The sequence below is a fragment of the Myxocyprinus asiaticus genome, chromosome 3 (assembly GCF_019703515.2).
Source record: "Myxocyprinus asiaticus isolate MX2 ecotype Aquarium Trade chromosome 3, UBuf_Myxa_2, whole genome shotgun sequence".
Classification (NCBI taxonomy): Eukaryota; Metazoa; Chordata; class Actinopteri; order Cypriniformes; family Catostomidae; genus Myxocyprinus; species Myxocyprinus asiaticus.
This window is the reverse complement of record NC_059346.1, coordinates 11,801,164-11,822,735: the sequence shown is the minus strand read 5'-3', so window position 1 is coordinate 11,822,735 and position 21,572 is coordinate 11,801,164. Positions and strand designations below refer to the sequence as shown.

Below are 21,572 nucleotides of genomic sequence, written 5' to 3'. Positions count from 1 at the left end.
ATGTTTTTTGTTCTGCTTTGTTTTTTCCGGATATCTACTACGGTATTTCCATGTTTTTGGACATTATACCATGATAAAACCATGTCTTTTGGACATGTGCCTTGGTAGTACCATGTTTTCTTAGACATGGTCCAATGACAATACCTTGTATTTTTGGATATGTATCATGTTTTTTGGGCATTATACCATGGTGAAACCATGTTTTTTGGGTGTCTGTCTTGGTATTACCATGTTGTTTAGACATGTTCCAATGACAATACCATGTTTTTATATATATATATATATATATATATATATATATATATATATCATGGTAATACCATGTTTTTTGGGTTTTATTCGATGAAAATACCATGGCTTTGTTTTATATTTGTCATGGTATTACAATATTGTTTAGGCATTATATCATGGTAACACCATGTTTTTTGGACGTGTGCCTTGGTATTACCATACTTATTAGACATGGTCTTTGGTAATACCAATTTTTATTGCTGAACCAGCACACTTTTACAAAGATTTACCATGGTAACCATAGTTTTGCCAAAATACCAGTTACTATAATTATTGTCTGCTAAAATCATAATAAATTAATATGGGATCTCCTTCAAACTGTTTAAGAGGCATTCAGAATATTTCTGACATTATCTTTTTATTTTTTAATAACAATTGTTGCTAATACACAATTTCAACAGTTTTATTGTAATAACTTTAATTGTAATAATTATGCTATTTTGGTGAAAAGTATGGTTACTTTGTTGATTTGATGCTTTTCACCAGCAAACCATAGTCAGTGGACTGGTTGACCAAAATGGTCTTTTCTGATGCAATTGATTGACCAAGCAAATCTTGCTGGTTAAGCTAGTTAAGAAACCTCATGGGGACACCTTTGTGTCAGGAAGATAGACAAAAAGACCCAAGAGCAGAGGAACAGTTCAAAGGATTTATTAACAATAAACTGTAACTTCAACTGGGCTGGCAAAGATGGAGAACCTGGCACCGGCTGTAGTAAGCAGGAGATAGGTGTTCATTGATGCGTGAGCACCATGGCCACGCAGTGAGCAGATCTGTGAGGAATCCTCCGTGAAAAGTGTGTTCAGAGGCAAGTGTATGCGTCGTGGTAGTCAGGAGCAGATCTGTGAGGAATCCTCAGTTGAAGATTTGTGGGTGTAGAGAACAAGCGCACATCAGACTGGAAGGTAACTACACTCCCGACATCTGGGCAGATACGAGGAATCCTCCGTTGAAAAGTCGTGAGCCCAGAGAATAAGCGTACAGCAAAATGGAAGGTAACCACACTCCAACACATGGGCAGAGATGGGCAACGGAACAGATACACGAGACAGGACCAACTAGGCAGAGAGAGCGAGGTAAGTTAGTTCACACCAAACAACAATCTAGCAAAGATACTGACACAGCGAAGGGATTAAGTAGGCAGTGTATCAGTGGAGAACCAGGTGCTGCTAGCACGCTAATTAGTGGCATGATCAGCGTTCTCCTGGGAACAATCAGTGTTCCCATGGAAACCCTGATCATGCATGCTGGCAGCGCCTGAGACACATGAGGGAGAGAAATGACAAAACAAACAGACGAACTCACCGGAACCGTGACACCTTTGTCTTTCTTTGAAGAATGAGACATGATGTCAAAATCTGTTTCTTGTAGCCTTTTAATCTCCGTCTGAATTACAGAGGCACTTTTATCTATCCACATGTGTGACAGCACTAACTCTTTTATTGCTATTTTTATAATTTTAAGGATCATCAATAAAGGCTGATCATTGAAATATGACTGACAGAGCAAAGGCTGGCAAGATGGTCTGATTAAATTAGCCAGAGCTTGATCGGAACCGAACATCGCATAAAACTGTCTGATATAATTAGTGTGATTATAATAATGGATGGCAGAGCTTTGTCTGTTCCCTGTCATAGAAAGACTGGGAGAGAAAAAAGAGTTAGAGAAAGAGATTATAATGCACTGGGAGAGAGAGATGAGGAGCAGGATTTTGTCTAAGAGCTAGAAGGAGATGATGTAACTTTTTAAAAACAAATGAAATGTGGCTTAAACATTGGCCATGATTAAGTAACAAAAGCTGTTGTTTCCCTTAAAATCAACATGAAATCAAAATTGACCCAATTTACTTTCTTAATGCACGTTCGTGGTCATACTGTGTCATTTTTACAATAAATAAACTATAAGTCATCGCTTGTGGATCAATTTCCCCGAAAACACAGCGACATTGGCTTAACTAATGGCTTTGAGTTAAGCCAATGAGTTTGGGGCGGGGTTATCATGTTGTTCCTTTTGCAATTCCATTTGCAGAAATGACACACTTCATCTCTTAAGTTCTTACAGTTGGACTGCCATTATCTTGTTCCACAAGTATTTTTTGACCTTGATGACTCTTCTCCAGAATGCTTAAATACAGGTTGAGCGAAAAGGAACTCAGTAATGACAATTCCTTCCTCTCGGCATGAGGTAAATGTGTTTCTGCCTGTGCTCTTCAGCAATCATCATTTAATCAACATGGCTCCTCTGTCCAGGGAGAGAGAACGAGACATTATGTCTGATTTGTGTTGCTAATGTTCTGAAGGAGACCTGCTGGAAGACTTGCTGGAAGACATGCCAGAACATGACCTGCATGACACTGGCCTACTGTCCCTTGAATCATAGAATATCACTCTTATTTCCCTGCTGAGAAGACCAGCTTAGATCTGCATGAATTCCCAGCTAGTTTATGCTGGTTTGGTGCTGGCCAAGCTAGTTTAACAGAGGACATCCTACTTATGTTATTATGGGCCTTGTAGGCTCTCTCAGAATGTTATCTTAAAAAGAACTTGCACCAATGCATGCAGATCTATTCCATGAGACCCATAGTCATTCAGTCGTTTAGAGATGATTGGCGACCAAACAAATGTAGATTCTTGCAGAAGCAAACATTGTATTACAATTACAATTAAAAACCCACTGAACACCAGCTTGGCCAGGCTGGGAGACCAGCTAGATCAGCTTAAAGGGTAGTTTACCCCAACATAAAAATTCTCTGATAATTTATTCACCCTCACGTCATCCCAGATGTGTATGACTTTCTTTCTTCTGCTGAACACAAATTAAGATTTTTAGAAGAATATCTCAGCTCTGCAGTTCCATACAATGCAATTGTCTGGAAAGTATTCACAGCGCTTCACTTTGTCCACATTTTGTGATGTTACAGCCTTATTCCAAAATGGATTAAATTCATTATTTTCCTCAAAATTCTACAAACAATACCCCATAATGACAACGTGAAAGAAGTTTGTTTGAAATCTTTGCAAATTTATTAAAAATAAAAAACGAAAAAAATCACATGAACATAAGCATTCACAGCCTCCTGTTTCCACTGACCATCCTTGAGATGTTTCTGCAACTTGATTGGAGTCCACCTCTGGTAAATTCAGTTGATTGAACATGATTTGGAAAGGCACACACCTGTCTATATAAGGTATCACAGTTAACAGTGTATGTCAGAGCACAAACCAAGCCATGAAGTCCAAGGAATTGTCTGTAGACCTCCGAGACAGGATTGTATCGAGGCACAGATCTGGGGAAGGGTACAGAAAAATTTCTGCAGCATTGAAGGTCCCAATGAGCACAATGCCCTCCATCATCCATAAATGGAAGAAGTTTGGAACCACCAGGACTCTTCCTAGAGCTGGCCGCCCGGCCAAACAGAGTGATCGGAGGAGAAGGGCCTTAGTCAGGGCGGTGACCAAGAACCCGATGGTCACTCTGACAGCGCTCCAGCATTTCTCTGTGGAGAGAGGAGAACCTTCCAGAAGAACAACCATCTCTGCAGCACTCTACCAATCAGGCCTGTATGGTAGCGTGGCCAGACGGAAGCCACTCCTCAGTAAGAGTTTGCCAAAAGGCACCTGAAGGAGCTTGAGAGGTCCTGCAAAGAAGAATGGGAGAAACTGCCCAAAAATAGGTGTGCCAAGCTTGTAGCATCATACTCAAAAAGACTTGAGGCTGTAATTGGTGCCAAAGGTGCTTCAACGAAGTATTGAGCAAAGGCTGTGAATACTTATGTACATGTGATTTTTTTTTATTTTTTTTTATTATTTTTTTTATAAATTTGCAAAGATTTCAAACAAACTTTTCACGTTGTCATTATGGGGTATTGTTTGTCAAATTTTGAGGAAAATAATGAATTTTATCCATTTTGGAATAAGGCTGTAACATAACAAAATGTGGAAAAAGTGAAGCGCTGTGAATACTTTCCGGATGCACTGTATAACTCCTTTTTCACTGTACATATTGCTAATGCAGTCTCTAGGAACAATCATGATTGCAAGCTCAATTACACTTCCTAGCGCTTGATGCATGCACAGAGTGCTAGATGTCAGTACAGAAAGTGTAATCGAGCTTGAAATCATGATCGCCAAGGAGACTGCTGTCAAGATGTACATTGAAAAAGGAGTCATTTTTTGGTCTGTTCTCACCCAAAACCAACTGGATGACTTCAGAAGACATTGATTAAACAACTGGAGTCTGGTGGATTATGTTTATGCTGACTTTATCTGCTTTTTTGGAGCGTTAGGAGTTTTGGTCACCATTCACTTGCATTGTATGGACCTACAGAGCTAAGATAATCTTCTAAAAATATTTGTTTGGGTTCAGCAGAAGAGAGAAAGTCATACACATCTGGGATGGCATGAGGGTGAGTAAATGATGAGAGCATTTACATTTTGGGATGAACTAACCCAGGTAAGACCAGCAGACCATCGTAGGCTGGTTTAAGGTTTTTTTTTTTTTTTTAAGCAGGGTTTAAACATTTATCCATGCAAGGTTGAAAATTAACCTTTGACAAACAATTAACAATCACAAGATGAGTAACCTTTGTGGCCTATGCATTAGTGTGTTTAAAGACCCCATGAAATGGTTTGATGAGCGCAGTTATCTTTCCTTTTGAAATGGGAAGTTGCAATGAGACGTTCCATTTTTAAGCCCTTAATTTCTGCTACACTCCTGCAGAATTATTAATATACGTCAGAAATATTAAGAGTAGGATGGCAGTATGCGATTCCAAATTAAAGGCACAAAACCCTTATTTTGATTTAGTAGGGTCTTTGACTTAGTACTGTTGTTTATCATCATGTGAAATAAGTGTATGTTAGGTTTGCTTACACATTGAATTCACAAAAGCGCTGATTCACCTGGTGCCTTGGGTAACCCCAGCATTATGTTGTTTAATGCAGGTCCCTTTATCATTCTTCTCAGAGAATGGGCAGTATCTTTACTCAACTCTAATCCAAACAATGAGGGGTAACAAGTTAATTTGTTGTCTTTTGTCTGTTTCTTGTGTGAAACTAGGCTTTTATTGAGCTTGAACAAAGCACGCAGTGGAGTATTCGCCGTAGAGAGAGAGAGAGAGAGAGAGAGAGAGAGAGAGAGAGAGAGACAAAGAGGTAGACCTACAGCACATTTCGACTCTCAGTAAGACCATAACAGAACTCTACTACTGCAAGATTGATTTTGTACACACGGGTTGGACTATGGATCAGTGGTGCTGAAGTTTAAAGTATTTTCAAAGCTAATGAAAGTAAGTGAATGCAGAGCTAGTTCCATTAATGTCACGGTTAGTGGAAGACAGAGTACCGCTCGCTCTTAAAGCAAACTAGTGTAAAGAGAGAGAGTACACTACTTTAGAGCCATTCAGTACAGCCACTAAAGATGATCAATGCTATTCAATAAAGATCACCTTTTATTCAGAAGAATTATTGCATCAGTGCTTCATTCTGTGTAAGGGCATACTCCAAAACTCGCATTCAAAGATTTCATTGTACTTTGTAGACAAACTCTAAAGGCAGAAACATACTTTATGCAGGTACGTGAACGCAGATGCATCTAGCAACGCAAACTTAATTTCCTGCATTATTGTAAAAAAAAAGAAAAAAAAGAAAATATAATAATTAATTAATTAATTATATTTATATAGATATATAAATATATCTCGCCTGTCTCTGTGGCAGCTCTAGACTCTGAAAACAGCAAGCAAAAAAATTGTCTGCAGACCACGGACAATGATGTTTTGGACCTGTCAATCATTTTGCACGTTCTCATAGTGTTGTAGTTGCAGCGAATTATTGAGACCTCTATTTTTAAGCCATGTTGTTCATAACGGTTGTCAGTTGAAGGTGCTATTTTGCTGCTGTTGTTTTTAACAACCTTTTCTGCAAGATGTCAGTCTTAATAAAGCTCATTTGGTATCTTTGGAGTGCGGGGTTTTGAAAAGAGGGGGTGTGGCTAATCCAATGGCTCAGTGTTGTGGAAGTAGAACAGCTAAAATCACTTACAGCACCTTTAATGTATTTATACACTTGAAACTTCTACAAATTAAAACTGAGTGAATCATTATCAGGTGTTCTTCAACATTGTCGATTATTTTCACTGTCACTAAAGCTTAGCTCATCCTCAGTGTTGTCAATCGTAAGAGCTTACAGTGCACTCCCCTTTCCCTTTCCATAAAACATTGCCATGTTCGTTTTTGTCTTAAAAGAAGAAATACAAATCATGATTGTGTTATTTATGCATAATTGCAATTATATTTCCAAATAAATTAATAAATGCAATAATGTTATAGATGGCACTATCTATAAAAAATTCCCAGTGAGAAAATGCATTAGTAAAATGTCATTGTATTACAGAGTTGCCATATGGCTACACCAAAAAATATACAATAAATCAAATAATAAAGTTCTATAGCCATTTTATATAATATCCTTTCAATGCTTTACTATTCTGCCACAATATTGTAATGTCTTTGAATTATGTTAATTTGGGCTTTTCTCAACAAATATTGATACATTGAAAAATCAGCATATCATGTAATTAATTTTTTTTTATTTATTTATTTTTTTTAATTTTTAATTGATTTAGAGCCCTAATATTTTCCTGTTATTCTCTCTGTCTCTCTTTCCTGGCAGGTGTGGCAATGTGGCGGCAGTATGGAGGTTCTTCCGTGTGCTAGAGTTGCGCACATTGAACGTACAAAGAAACCATACAACAATGACATCGACTACTACGCCAAGCGAAACGCACTGCGGGCAGCAGAGGTCTGGATGGATGAGTTTAAATCTCATGTCTACATGGCCTGGAATATCCCCATGAATGTGAGTTAGAGTTTTAGCAATCATGCTCAATCAGGCTCATTTGTTAAGTCTAGACAGCCAGTGATTAATTGAAAATTATTGTGGTGTTTAATTTTGTCTTGATTAATTTTCTTGTGTGTCTTCTACGCAAGGCACAATACACAGTATGAGATTCATTGTCTTTGCATTAAACAATGCTGAGTTTGATATATATTGAAGTTTTATATATATATTTTAGGTTACAAACTGGTAATTACAAGGGTATCATGTTATAAATGTGGTTTATGAGAACATTTCTAGTGTTCAGAATTCAAATCACTTAAAAACATACTAAACAATGTTTTTTTTGAAAATGTAAAAATGCAGAAAGTTTTTTGTGAGGTTTAGGTTTAGGGGTAGAGTTAGGGTTAGGGGATAGAATCTATAGTTCGTACAGTATAAAAATCATTATGTCTACAGAGTGTCCTCATAAGGATAGCTGCACCAACGTGTGTGTGTGTGTGTGTGTGTGTGTGTGTGTGTGTGTTTAATAGGTTCTTTTTGAAAAGCATTTTTGTAACTTGCAATATCAAACATAACGCTTAAGTTATTAATGAAATTTTATGACCCATCATGATCTGTAAACATCATTTTTTTCTTCCCGAAAGGAAAAGCGGTGCATTGAAAGAATAATTAAACCAGATCCAGCACTTACGTTATAAAAAGTTTTAATTACATTGTAGTGTTTTAGGAATGGCCTTGGACTATAAATGTAATGAGATAATTCACCTCTTCACAGCTACAGTTGAAGTCAGAAGTTTACATACACCTTAGCCATATACATTTAAACTCAGTTTTTCACAGTTCCTGACATTTAATCGTAGAAAACAGTCCCCGTCCTAGGTCAGTTAGGATCACTACTTTATTTTAAGAAATGTCAGAATAACAGTAGAGAGAATGATTTATTTCAGCTTTTATTTTTTTCATCATATTCCCAGTGGGTCAGAAGTCTACATACACTTTGTTAGTATTTGGTAGCATTGCCTTTAAATTGTTTAACTTGGGTCAAACATTTTGGGTAGTCTTCCACAAGCTTCTCACAATAAGTTGCTGGAATTTTGGCCCATTCCTCCAGACAGAACTGGTGTAACTGAGTCAGGTTTGTAGGCCTCCTTGCTCACGCATGCTTTTTCAGTTCTGCCCACAAATGTTCTATTGGATTGAGGTCAGGGCTTTGTGATGGCCACTCCAATACCTTGACTTTGTTGTCCTTAAGCCATTTTGCCACAACTTTGGAGGTATGCTAAGGGTTATTGTCCATTTGGAAGACTCATTTGCGACCAAGCTTTAACTTCCTGGCTGATGTCTTGAGATGTTGCTTCAATATATCCACATAATTTTCCTTCCTCATAATGCCATCTATTTTGTGAAGTGCACCAGTCCCCCCTGCAACAACGCACCCCCACAACATGATGCTGTCACCCCCCTGCTTCACGGTTGGGATGGTGTTCTTCGGCTTGCAAGCCTCACCCTTTTTCCTCCAAAAATAACAATGGTCATTATGGCCAAACAGTTACATTTTTGTTTCATCAGACCAGAGGATATTTCTCCAAAAAGTAAGATCTTTGTCTCCATGTGCACTTGCAAACTGTAGTCTGGCTTTTTATGGCAGTTTTGGAGCATTGGCTTCTCTCTTGCTGAGCAGCCGTTCAAGTTATGCTGATATATGACTCATTTTACTGTGGAGATAGATACTTGTCTACCTGTTTCCTCCAGCATCTTCACAAGGTAATTTGCTGTTGTTCTGGAATTGATTTTCACTTTTCCCACCAAACTACGTTCATTTCTAGGAGACAGAACGCGTCTCCTTCCTGAGCGGTATGATGGCTGCGTGGACCCATGGTGTTTATACTTGCGTACTATTGTTTGTACAGATGAACGTGCCTTCAGGTGTTTGGAAATTGCTCCCAAGAATGAACCAAACTTGTGGAGGTCCACAATTTTTTTTCTGAGGTCTTGGCTGATTTCTTTTGATTTTTCCATGATGTCAAGCAAAGAGGCACAGAGTTTGAAGGTAGGCCTAAAAATACATCCACAGGTACTCCTCCAATTGACTCCAATTAGCCAATATGCCTATCAGAAGCTAATTGGCTAATTGCCTAAAAGCTTGACATCATTTTCTGGAATTTTCCAAGCTGCTTAAAGGCACAGTTAACTTAGTGTATGTAAAAAATTACTCGTGTCATAGGAGTGGTGGTGGCGTAGTGGGCTAAAGCACATAACTGGTAATCACACACAGCCCAAAGCCATCACCATTGTGTCCTTGAGAAAGGCACTTAACTCCAGGTTGCTCCAGGGGGATTGTCCCTGTAATAAGTGCACTGTAAGTCACTTTGGATAAAAGCATATGCCAAATGCATAAATGTAATGTAGATGTCCTAAATGACTTCCCAAAACTATAGTTTGCTAATATGAAATCTGTGGAGTGGTTAAAAAATGGGTTTTATTGACGGAATATTTGAACACAATTTAATCAAATATAAAAAGTGTACATTATTAATACATATTCACATTGCCATGGTGTTAAATTCCACGTTTACTAAAATAGTGCCCACAATGGGTTTCTGACAGTACTCACTGGCATAATTTATTCACCCTCGTGTTATTCCAAATATGAATGACCACAAATGAGATATTAAGCAGAATGACAGCCTCAGTCAGCATTCACTTTTCAAGGAAGAATTTTTACACCATTTATTACATTTTAATTTTCTTTAAAGCTGCTTTGAAACTATGTGTGTTGTTAAAAGGGTTATATAAACAAAAATTACTTGATTATTAGTGTGGCATGAAGTCCCAACAACACTTCTCTTGCGGTAGTTGATTCATAGATAAAAAATAAAAAAAAAATTAAAAAATGCTGATAAATGTACTCATCATCCGGTGGCTGATATTGGGCGTTTTCCTAACAGAAAATAAAAAAAGTGGATCGGACCGATCCACACAACACTATTGCATGTGCATGAATTTGGGGGGTGGAGCTTCTGAAGGAGCACTGAAGGGAGGAATGTGTTTGTTTGGCTGTTGAGTTCAAATATCAACAGTCTTTCTCAGGAATCGCTTACTCCACCTTTAAAGGTTAAAGTGATGGTTCACTCAGAAATGAAAATTCGGTCACTATTTACTCATTTTCATATTGTTCTGAACCCAAATGACTTTTTATCTTCCAAACACAAAATAGGATAGTTTGAATAATCTCAGATCTTCTCTTTTCCATACATTGAAAGCACATAGTGACCACGGGCTGTTAAACTCCAAAAAGAACAAAAAAGCACCATAAAAGAACCATAAAAAATGTTTTTGTGACTCTTGTACTATAGTCCAAGTCTTCTGAAGGCATACGATAGCTTTGTATCAGATACCGATGGAATATTCAGGTCATTATTTACTGAAAATCTTGCCCTCCACCTAAACTCTCAAATATAATTTATGTATACACATGGCGCATCACATTAGATTACAAGATGTGTGAGAATCAATGACAGTTGGTGCCATTGATGTCAAATCTGGCATCTTTGTTTAAAAAGGCATGAATCGAGAGCTACAACGGAGTGCAAGATTTTCAGTGAATAAAGATTTTAATTTCAGTGTGTTTCTCACACAAAGCTATCATATGGCTTCAGAAGACTTGATAGCGCAAACGTTGTGCGGACTACTTTTATGGAGCTTTTTAAGCTTGATTGCCCCTTGTCACAATATGCTTTCATTATATGTAAAAAGCAGTTTGGAGACACTTCAAAATTGTTTATTTTGGGATCCACAGAAGAAGGAAATCCGTCGAGGGCAACCAACAAACAACAAAGCTCCTGGCTTGCTGTATTTTACCAGCATCCCAGAGGGGCTGCTCATTTATTTTGTGCATTTAAATAGTTTTACATAAAACAGTGCTTGCTAAATGACAACTAACTGTCTCTTTGTGTTTTGCCAGAACCCAGGAGTTGATTTTGGAGATGTGTCAGAGCGTGTAGCGCTGAGGAAGAAAATGAACTGCAGGAGCTTTCACTGGTACCTTGAGCATGTCTATCCTGAGATGAGAGTCTACAATAACACCATCACCTATGGAGAGGTAATAAAGACAAATCAACCTTTTATACAACTTTTTAAGCCAGTAAAACCTTTATAGAACAGTTTGAGCTTTCACACACTGTTAGTTTAATGTCTGTATGCTTCCTTGAGGAATGGGACAAATTTATCTGTCACATTTAGGTTTTAGAAGACACTTTCATACCAAAGTTGCTTATAGTGACAGTGTTGCTTCAGCAGCTTGTAAAAGACACCAAGTATGCAACATGAGCTCATTAGGAATCATAGGAATTTAATGCATATATTTGGATAGACAGTGAAACAAACAATATCAAAGTACTGACAGCATAAAAAAATTAATCCATTGAATGTATTTATGATGGAGCTGGCTAATTGATGGACTCAGGAAACAAGTAGTGTAAAAAAGAAGGGATTTTTATATCAGTTCTGACCAGTCTTTGGAGGATTAATAAATATGTGTATGTTTCTAAAAATGAACATATGTAACAGGGTTTACATTTTAGATGCTGTCAATATGTTGAAATTGTATGTTCCAGTGTCTATCCAAACATATATAAATGCGTTTGTACACTTTACATACAAATGCCTATGAATATCAATGACATCACCCTGTATTATGAGAACTAAGAAAAATCTTTAAAGTACTAATAAGGATAGAGTACCATTATAATTGAGGCATTAGAAACAAGTCAAGTACAAAGCCAAGTTTTATCAGTGTTTACATAGTTATTTTATGCAATGGTTTCTCTCCAGAGTGACTTAGAATAATGTTTCATCCCTTCGAATGCAGCCATTTCCTTATGGTATCCATATGATTTCATTGTGTGAGAACAGACATTTGTATTTTTAGTATGGAATGCTACAAAATTGCAATAATACAGCAGAAATGTAAAGATTATTGGTCTCCATGGCAACAGTGTAGCAAGCATTGGGATTAGCTTCAATTTCCTCAAAATGAGATTTAATGAGGCCCTTATTAGCTTTAGTGTGTGTGTGTGGGTGTGTGTGTGAGTGTGTGTGTGTGTGTGTGTGTGTGTGTGTGTGTGTGTGTGTGTGTGTGTGTGTGTGTGCGTGCATTGGAATTAAACAGGCCTAAATCTCCATAGAAGAAATCTTACTGCTCTTTCAATTCGTGGGAGAAATAAAATTATACCTGCATTTGATTTCTGCAACAGCCAGGACAGAAAATCTATAGCTGTATTGAAACAGCTTGTCTCTGAAAATATCCATGCTAGACCACAGATTCCACATATCTCATGTTCTCTCCAGTATTAGGTTTTATGGATGTTCGATGTTGTCATTTCACAAATAGATTTTCACTGGCAGTGCCTGTGTGTGTGCATTTATTTTCAAGCTGCAGAGAAGCACAATTACTACAGGCTGAATTGGGCTACTTAATGCTGCTAAAGGCCGTTCATTTGAGTGTGTGTTTGCAGGGTCCAAGATTAAATTATCTTAATTATAATCCCATTAACATAGGGACAAAAGTGTATTTTTTATATAAGCTGACAAGAAATATGATGGCCATTACATTTACTCAATACACCCACCATTAGTAGATGAAAGTCATTTCATACCACGTGTTTGTTTGTGTAGGCCTATCTATGCTGCTCTAACCAAAAATTAAAAACCAATTCCTACAAATTGACATAGCAATGTTGTTTTCACCAACACAATTAGCTTGATTTAGGTACCAGTAGCTATGTCTTTTTGTGTGTATATTTTTCAGGTGCGAAGCAGTAAAGCCAGTGGGTACTGTCTTGACCAGGGGTCAGAGGAAGATGACAGGGCAATACTCTATCCATGCCATGGCATGTCATCACAGGTCAGTGTGCTTTTACCTTTGGGTTTGGTTTAAGCTATTATACTGTAATCTGTGTAAAACTTGACAATGTCCTGTCTTATCCTGTTATTCAGAACAGCACCCAAATCCACCCAATTATGGCATTTATGGCAGCCATCTTATGCAACTAAGCAGTTATGCAACCAGAAAGTTTACATATGTTTAGAACCTAATATTAAGAGTTATTGGTCTGTTTACAAAAGAGTCTTAGCTACTGTAAGCTTGGTTTAGTACACTATAAGTCAAAGTTTGGATACACTTGACTGAATTTATTTATGAACGATTTATTATAAATTTAAAAAACCATCTAAAGGCTTGTACTTAGTAGACAAATCAATTGAGCCTATGTTTAATTTTTTTTTTTTTTTCAATTAAAATAAATAAATTTGGGCTGTCAATCGATTAAAATTTGTAATCAAATTAATTACATGGTATGCTGATTCATTAATCAAATTAATCACAATTAATTGTATATATAAATATTTGCTGAGAAAGCCCCTTGAATAACAATAATTCAATATATAATGATTAAATAATTAGAAATAGTTACAGTATATTTAAATAATTAAAAATAAAATATATTTATAAATAAGATAATTAAAATGCATTACATTATTGGGGCACACGAGTAAAGCATTAAAAAAGACAATACAAAAAGTGGCTTTAGAATGCAATATATTGTTTATTTCCATATTATTAAACATAAGCCTATCATTGACCTAAAATTCACAGTAATCCATTTTGCAATTGAATTTGTCAATCAGTCCAAGATTTATTATAAGGGCTTGTCTAAAGACACATCAATGTGTCAGATGGATTGATATTGGATTTATTTGGTACTCAGATTAGTAGTCAGGAAAATATGGGTTTTTCAATGGTCAGTTCTTAAAATATTACTTTTGGTTCCCCTGGAAATGTGGTTACATCATCACATTTATATTAAATTTAAAGGGATAGTTCACCCAAAAATGAAAATACTCTCATCATTTACTCACCCTCATGCCATCCCAGATGTGTAAGATTTTTAGAAGAATATTTCAGCTCTGTAGGTACATACAATGCAAGTGAATGATGACCAGACCTTTCAAGCTCCAAAAATCACATTAAAGCAGCATCAAATTAATCCATATGACTCCAGTGGTTAAATCTGTCTTCAGAAGTTATATAAAATGTGTGGATGGGAAATCAATATTTAAGTCCTTTTTTACTATAAATCTCTACATCACTTTCACATTCAGAAAGTGAAAGTTGAGATTTATAGTTAAAAAAAGGACTTTACTATTGATCTGTTTCTCACCCAAAGTGATTGCTTCGCTTCAGAAGACATACTGTATATTAAACCTCTGGAGTCATCTGGATTACTTTTATATTGCCTTTATGGGTTTTTTGGATCTTCAAAGGTCTGGCCACCATTCACTTAAATTGTATGTAACTACAGACCTGAGATATTGTTCTAAAAATCTTTGTTTGTGTTTAGCAGAACAAAGAAATTCATTCACAACTGGGATGGCATAAAAGTGAGTAATTGACGAGAGAATTTACATTTTTTGGTGAACTGTCCCTTTAAGTTCTCAGCAGACAACATAATGATGGCAGACAGCCAAGAATATACGACGCTTGCAATGCTAAACTACTATTTCAACTTTGGCACATGCAACAGTATTCTAGAAGGAAAATCTGTGCTTTTTCACCAATGCCAATGCCTTGATATGAATTGCAAGAATTAGATAAGATTTGTAATGAAATAGTGTTCTTTTAACATAGGTACAGATTATTCACAGTTGGTGGTGCATTGCACCATTGCCTGGAGATAGATAGCAGCTTAGTTATAAATTACCTGTCGATTGTATCTTAAGTTCTGTGTCCTGTCCGCTCCCTTGCTAAATAGTGGTTTCAAGTCTTCAATTTACATGTGACTTTGACATTTAAAGTTTTTATTATTAATTTGGATTAAATAGACATAGAATAATCAAACAGCTCTCCTACCAGGCTACGACCTTTGATAGTGCACCATGATTTTTTCATTGTTATCCATGCACAATAGAGACATAATCCATTGAACAATTTGAAATACAGTCTCTCTCAGTCTATCTCGCTCCCCCTCTGTCCTCCCTCCTAAATCTTGTAAGGGAATGACAGTCATAGTCTATAATCCAGGCCTAAGGGAAATAAAGCAATAGAAGTGTATTCCCATTGTATAATCAAATTACAATAATGGCTGGTTTTACATGATACAGTTAAGCTTCATTTTGTCCATGTTTTTCATCTCCCTGTCCAAAGACAATTTAAAAACGGGAACAATTCATGGCATCTGTGCCATTAAAGCCCATTAATAGTTATAGTAATAAACCACATATTTTTTTTCTACATAAATCAGTCATTGATTTATTTAAATGCATATGACTTTTAACACTGGTCTCAAATATTGGTTGTTGCCTTGCTTTTCTATCATTTAATCAAGAAATCTGAAGTGTCTTAATTGTGCTATATTGCCTTGCACTATGGAGCTCATAGCTATGTTTTATTAAATATTACAAGCTTACATGATCATGCTTTCTATTAAAGTTTTTAATTGTGTAATCGCAAATGTTCACGCATACATTTTGTACTGTATATGGTAAACAACTATGGGTATCCTGTTAGATAAATTGGCAATTCATCTTGTTTGTTTTTACTGTTCCAAACATGTAATTAAAAGGATGTTGATACTTTACAAACACACATAATAATGAAACCAGTTTAAAATCTATAGTTGTAGCAAATGGTTTGTCGAATAACCATAAAGTTCAGTTATACTGTATGTCCTTTTAAAATTTATTAAAATGAATAAAAACAGACGCAAATGAAAAGTTTTGTTAATTGCACCATCAAAGGGAATTAAATGAAACATGTGTCAGAGAAGAATTTACTTTGTGATTTTATGTATTGTGTAAGTCAATTGAAAATATGATTTAAAAAAATGGTAACACTGTACAATAGACCCTTTTCACATACCAGGTTTTGGAATGTGGAAGTAAATGATTACAGGGTAAACTTTGACAGCAGTGAATGGGAGACCACAGCAAATATTATTTTTACTTACCCATTTGCTCCAAGTGCAGAAGAAAAATTCCACTATTACATTTGAATGACTGTCCAGAAGAAGAAAAAAAATAGAGAGCGGTGGATTAAGCAAGTCCGATGGGAGAAGATGCCAAATTTACTTTCACTCTCTCAGCAGCTGTAATCGAAACCCCCTCACAACTGTGGTAATTCAATTTTTAAAACTAATTCCAGGGTAATATAACACAAAGAACAATGTTATAAACTTACACTCAATATTTTAAAAAAAAAATAATATAAAAACATTTGCTAGATTTACGCTGCTAAATAAAGCGGAAAAGCATCATCACAGTCTGTGAAAAAGGTCTATAATGTTCTATTTATTAACATTTGCAAATGCATTAGGTATCATGAACTAAAAACTGAACAATATTTTACCAGCTTTTATTAATCTTGGTTAATTTATGGAAATATGTTGTCTATTGAGGCGGAACACTGTGTCCTGCCAGACATGGGCAGAACGTTGTTATGGACCACGGACGGGTTAAGCTGTTGCGCATCTCCAGGACACTAGCGGGGTCCAGGTTGGGGTGGCAAGTATGGTGGCAAAGCTCATTTTTAGGATGGCCACCTCATGCCACCCTTCTGGCCCTGCCCCTGTCATAAGGTAGTTGCCTCCAAAGATTATCATGGGAGGAGTTATCGCAAAAATCCTCTAAACATATTCTTTAGAAAACCTAAAACATATAGAGCATTTAAGTGTACTGTTCAATCTCTAAAAATAATTTATAAAGTAAAACACCTTTTCTCGTTCATTGATTATCAAGCCTTTTTAAAAAAGCGCAGTATCTCCTATTTGTCATCATTTAAATGAAAAATTTTTCCAACTATGTCCTTTGTGAAAACCTCTGTGTGGTATATCATCTAAGTGAATGCATCTCTACTATAAGGGTTGGAATCAGGTTACATACCGCATGAAGATGAGCTCGCTCTATTGTCAAAGTGCTGTTTTCACCTTGGTCACCACACAATTACCCTCTGTGCTATAGATTAACTTTACACAATAGAGCAAGCTTGATTTCCATTCAATGTCAGCTTGTACTTCATTAAGATGTGTTGACCTTGGGATCTGATATCTGAGAGATTGGCTTTCAGCTGAATTATTGACCTGTGTTATTCATTGCTGTGTACTTACTGTAATAGATAGCTGCTATCTCCACTTCCATCTCTCTAGATGCCAGAGTAGTAAGTATTATGGAATTAGAATTAAAATATAACCTGTACAGTGTGATGGTAGTGATAATTGTAAACTGCCTGTCCCATATCTGATGGGCTTTTTGTAAAGCCCTTTCTTTTAACAATGACTGCACAAGGGACACAATTTTCTCCTAATGGTTATGTTTCTGTAGAACTATAGTTTCAAACAGATTTAAAGAGATTATTAACAGTGGAAGCACTATAGAGAAGTAGGTTTTACAATGCTTATAAGGCAGCACTGTATTAATATTTATCACAAAAAAAAAAAATAATATTAATAATAATAATAATTCTAAACACCTAACCCTTAGTATCAAAGGGCTTAACATACCAGTCTAACGTTGTTTTGTAGATAATTTTAGCTTTCGTTTTTTTTAATTTTTTTATTTATTATTATTATTTAAACTTTATAAGAAATCTAATATCAAAGTTTGAAAAAAAAAAAAAAAAGTTTGATAGAATGTTCAAAGTGCAACCATCAGTGACAACTTCATCATAATATTTGCATACTGAATTTCTGAATAATTAATTGATGTTTTTTCGTACATACATTTGCATTACAAATTGTAGTCTTTCCTTTCTTGCATCTATTGAACCATCTCAGTTTTAGTCTGGTAAGACTGTGTTGATGATACTTACAAAGACACATGCTGAGTGTCATTACAATGGCAAATTTCAAAGCGGCTGTCAAAATCAAAGTCTAATCAAAGTAAAACCTATGCTTCCTTCAAGCTTCCATGCAAGCACTGCTATTTCCTTCAGGTAAACTAAATCAAGTTTTACAACTGATATTTTAGCATTGGTGATGGTTCATTGCCCTTTAAGTTGCAGTTATACACTGGTGGCCAAAAGTTTGGAATAATGTACAGATTTTGCTCTTATGGAAAGAAATTGGTACTTTTATTCACCAAAGTGGCATTTAACTGATCACAATGTATAGTAAGGACATTAATAATGTGAAAATTTACTATTACAATTTGTAAAAAAAAAAAAATAACCTTAAACTACTTAAAAGACTTCTCTCAAAAAATCCTCCACGTGCAGCAATGACAGCTTTGCAGATCCTTGGCATTCTAGCTGTCAGTTTGTCCAGATATTCAGGTGACATTTCACCCCACGCTTCCTGTAGCACTTGCCATTGATGTGGTTGTCTTGTCGGGCACTTCTCACACACCTTACAGTCTAGCTGATCCTACAAATGCTCAATGGGGTTAAGATCTATAACACTCTTTTCCAATTATTTGTTGTCCAATGTCTGTGTTTCTTTGCCCACTCTAACCTTTTCTTTTTATTTTTCTGTTTAAAAAGTGGCTTTTTCTTTGCAATTCTTCCCATAAGGCCTTCACCCCTGAGTCTTCTCTTTACTGTTGAACATGAATTCAATGAAGCTGTCAGCTAAGACTGAAGCTGTCAAACTAGAGACTCTGATGTACATATCCTCTTGTTTAGTTGTACATCTGGTCTTCCACATCTCATTCTGTCCTTGTTAGAGCCAGTTGTCCATTGTCTTTGAAGACTGTAGTGTGCACCTTTGTGTGAAATCTTCAGTTTTTTTGGCAATTTCAAGCATTGTATTGCCTTCATTCCTCAAAACAATGATTGACTGAAAGCTGTTTATTTTTTTATTTTATTTTTTGCCATTTTTGACCCAATATTGACCTTAAGACATGCCAGTCTATTGGGTACTGTGGCAAAACACAAAGACAATGGTAAGCTTCATTTAACGAACCAAATATCTTTCAACTGTGTTTGATATAAAGGCAAGTGATTTTCTAGTAACAAATTAGCAATTTAGCATGATTACTCAAGGATAAGGTGTTGGAGTGATGGCTGCTGGAAATGGGGCCTGTCTAGATTTGATCAAAAATGACTTTTTTCAAATAGTGATGGTGCTGTTTTTACATCAGTAATGTGCTGACTATACTTTGTGATCAGTTGAATGACACTTTGGTGAATTAAAGTACCAATTTCCTTCCAAAACAGCAAAATCTGTACATTATTCCAAATTTTGGCCACCAGTGTAAGTGTGGTATACAATAAATGAGATGATTTTGTACATATACTTCACATCTGCCGATTTTATATTTTTTACACATTCCTCAATGTTTCTTTTCAGCTGGCTAGGTACACTACCGAAGGCTTACTCCAGTTAGGACCCCTGGGGTCGACCACATTTCTACCTGACACAAAATGCCTGATGGATGATGGGAAGGGAAGAACACCAAGTTTAAAAAAGTGTAACACTGTTTCCAGGTCCTCACAGAGACTTTGGGATTTTACTCAGGTAAGAGAGTGCACTCACCTGACCACTCACAAAGCACTTTATTTATTAGCTTACTAAAGGCTTCAGATTAATATTTTATTTTCTATTTGAGACTCAATTGATTTGATTTCCCTTAATGGAGATCGCTGATATCAAAGCAACACACTCCTTTTAAAATAAACATTTAAATAAGTAAATGGCTTGAATGAGCATGCTGTCTTTTGTTAGTTCAAAACGATTACCTTTTTTTTTTTTTCTTAAAAGCACCCTCAAGATACCGTAGCATTTAAAAGTCTGAGACCACTTGTGAACATTTTTAATACAAGATTTTTCATTACAAAACAAAAGGCTGAACTGAAAAAAAGTACATGAATTGCAGAATTTCTTTGTATTTTGTATGCCTTAATGACAACGTGCTTGATTTGGCATGGACTCCATAAGTTTGTTCCAAAACAAAAAATATGTTATCCAGGCATTATTTGAGAATTTTCCAAAGAGCAACTTGTGTGCTTCAACGAAAGCAAGGAAATCCAACCTTTTGTGCAGTCTCAGATCTTTGAATCCCCCACTGTATATTCTGTACATAAATGCTCAATATATTTACGATCTTGTGTATTTGTTTTCTAGAATGGCCCCATCATAAGTCGAGACACAGGGCGCTGTTTGGAGGTTGAAATGTCCAAAGATGCCAACTTTGGCCTGCGGCTGGTCGTCCAGCGGTGCTCAGGACAGAAATGGATGATTCGGAACTGGATAAAACATCCTAAACACTGAGGAACATCTGACCTGAAAAATAAACTTCCTGCATTGGAGAGCAGCCATAGACACAAACCCTGAGTCTGGGGTTTAGAAAAGAGACTGAGCCGAAGATCTCACATTAGGGATGTAAACAGCTCCAGTTGCCTCTTTCAGGGTAAAACACTTTCAACAGAGATGTCTAGAGGTGAAATGTTGGCTTTAGACAGCTTTACTGCTGAGCCAAGGGGCTACAACAGAAGGCCATCTTTACAGGAGAAATATTTGCTCTCTGAAATGTTTACCGAAAGTACTAAGCAAGTCCACTGTATAGACTCCCGGAATACCACAGCTTTCTTGTGTTAGTGAGGAGAATTTTGATAATCTCTCTTAATGAATCGCAGACAGTAATATTCAAAAGATGTGTGTATAAACAAAGAGAGAGAAATCTAAACTTTCAAAGTCTTCTGAGCAAAGATTTATTTCTTATCAAATGCCATATCAACACTTTTTTCTTCAGGCTGAGAATTGCTTTGGATAATTTAATATCCATGTTAAAACTTCAAATGTATATCCCAAGTGCTACAAAAAAAGTGTAGATTTAAAATTGAAACAGCTAGATCCAGCTCATTCTGTATTTTTGTTCCTTGATTGTTCCTTGATTTACAGACTTAATTGCTAATAATCAGCAAAACCATGTGTTCACACAAGAACTCATGTGCCTTTATCCATCCTAATGCAATCAGACCAGGGAATGTTCATCCCTAAGCATGTACAAAATATTTGATTTTAACTTAATTGAAATATGAATATACTGTAATGTTAATAGTTCTTATTATGGAAACATGTTGTAAAATACTCAAAACATAATAAACACAAGTTTTTCTTCTCTTTTATACAATATTGTGTGATGTAGTATATTTGAATACCAGGTTAAATATCTCAAAAACATATCCAAGTCATACTTCATCCCAAAATTGAAAAAAATAAGAAATTCCATTTTACATAAAGAAAATCAAGTCTATTTTTTAATAGAATCAATACAATTCTGACATTATTTTCATGACAGTTGAGGACATTCTTATTACCGTAATGCATCCAGATGTTATACTTTCAAAATTTTTATTTATTTGTGTAATTATCATTATTCTCATTACTAATTACTTATTAATACAATGTTTTTTGTTTTGTTTTTTGTTTTTTCTCCCCAATTTGGAATGCC

At 36.0% G+C, this 21,572-nt stretch overlaps 1 protein-coding gene across 2 annotated transcripts in view; it reads left to right on the top strand.

Annotated features, from left to right (window-relative positions):
* LOC127425361 (polypeptide N-acetylgalactosaminyltransferase 9) overlaps positions 1-21,222 on the top strand; it is a 153,475-nt gene extending 132,253 nt beyond the window's left edge. For both annotated transcript variants that reach the window (XM_051671287.1, XM_051671294.1), the window contains 5 exons: positions 6,963-7,148; positions 11,095-11,232; positions 12,940-13,035; positions 19,469-19,636; positions 20,243-21,222. In XM_051671287.1, coding sequence (XP_051527247.1) covers positions 6,963-7,148; positions 11,095-11,232; positions 12,940-13,035; positions 19,469-19,636; positions 20,243-20,389 — 735 coding nt within the window. In that variant the 3' untranslated portion in view covers positions 20,390-21,222. The remainder of the gene's footprint in view (positions 1-6,962; positions 7,149-11,094; positions 11,233-12,939; positions 13,036-19,468; positions 19,637-20,242) is intronic.
* The last annotated feature ends 350 nt before the right edge of the window (positions 21,223-21,572 follow it).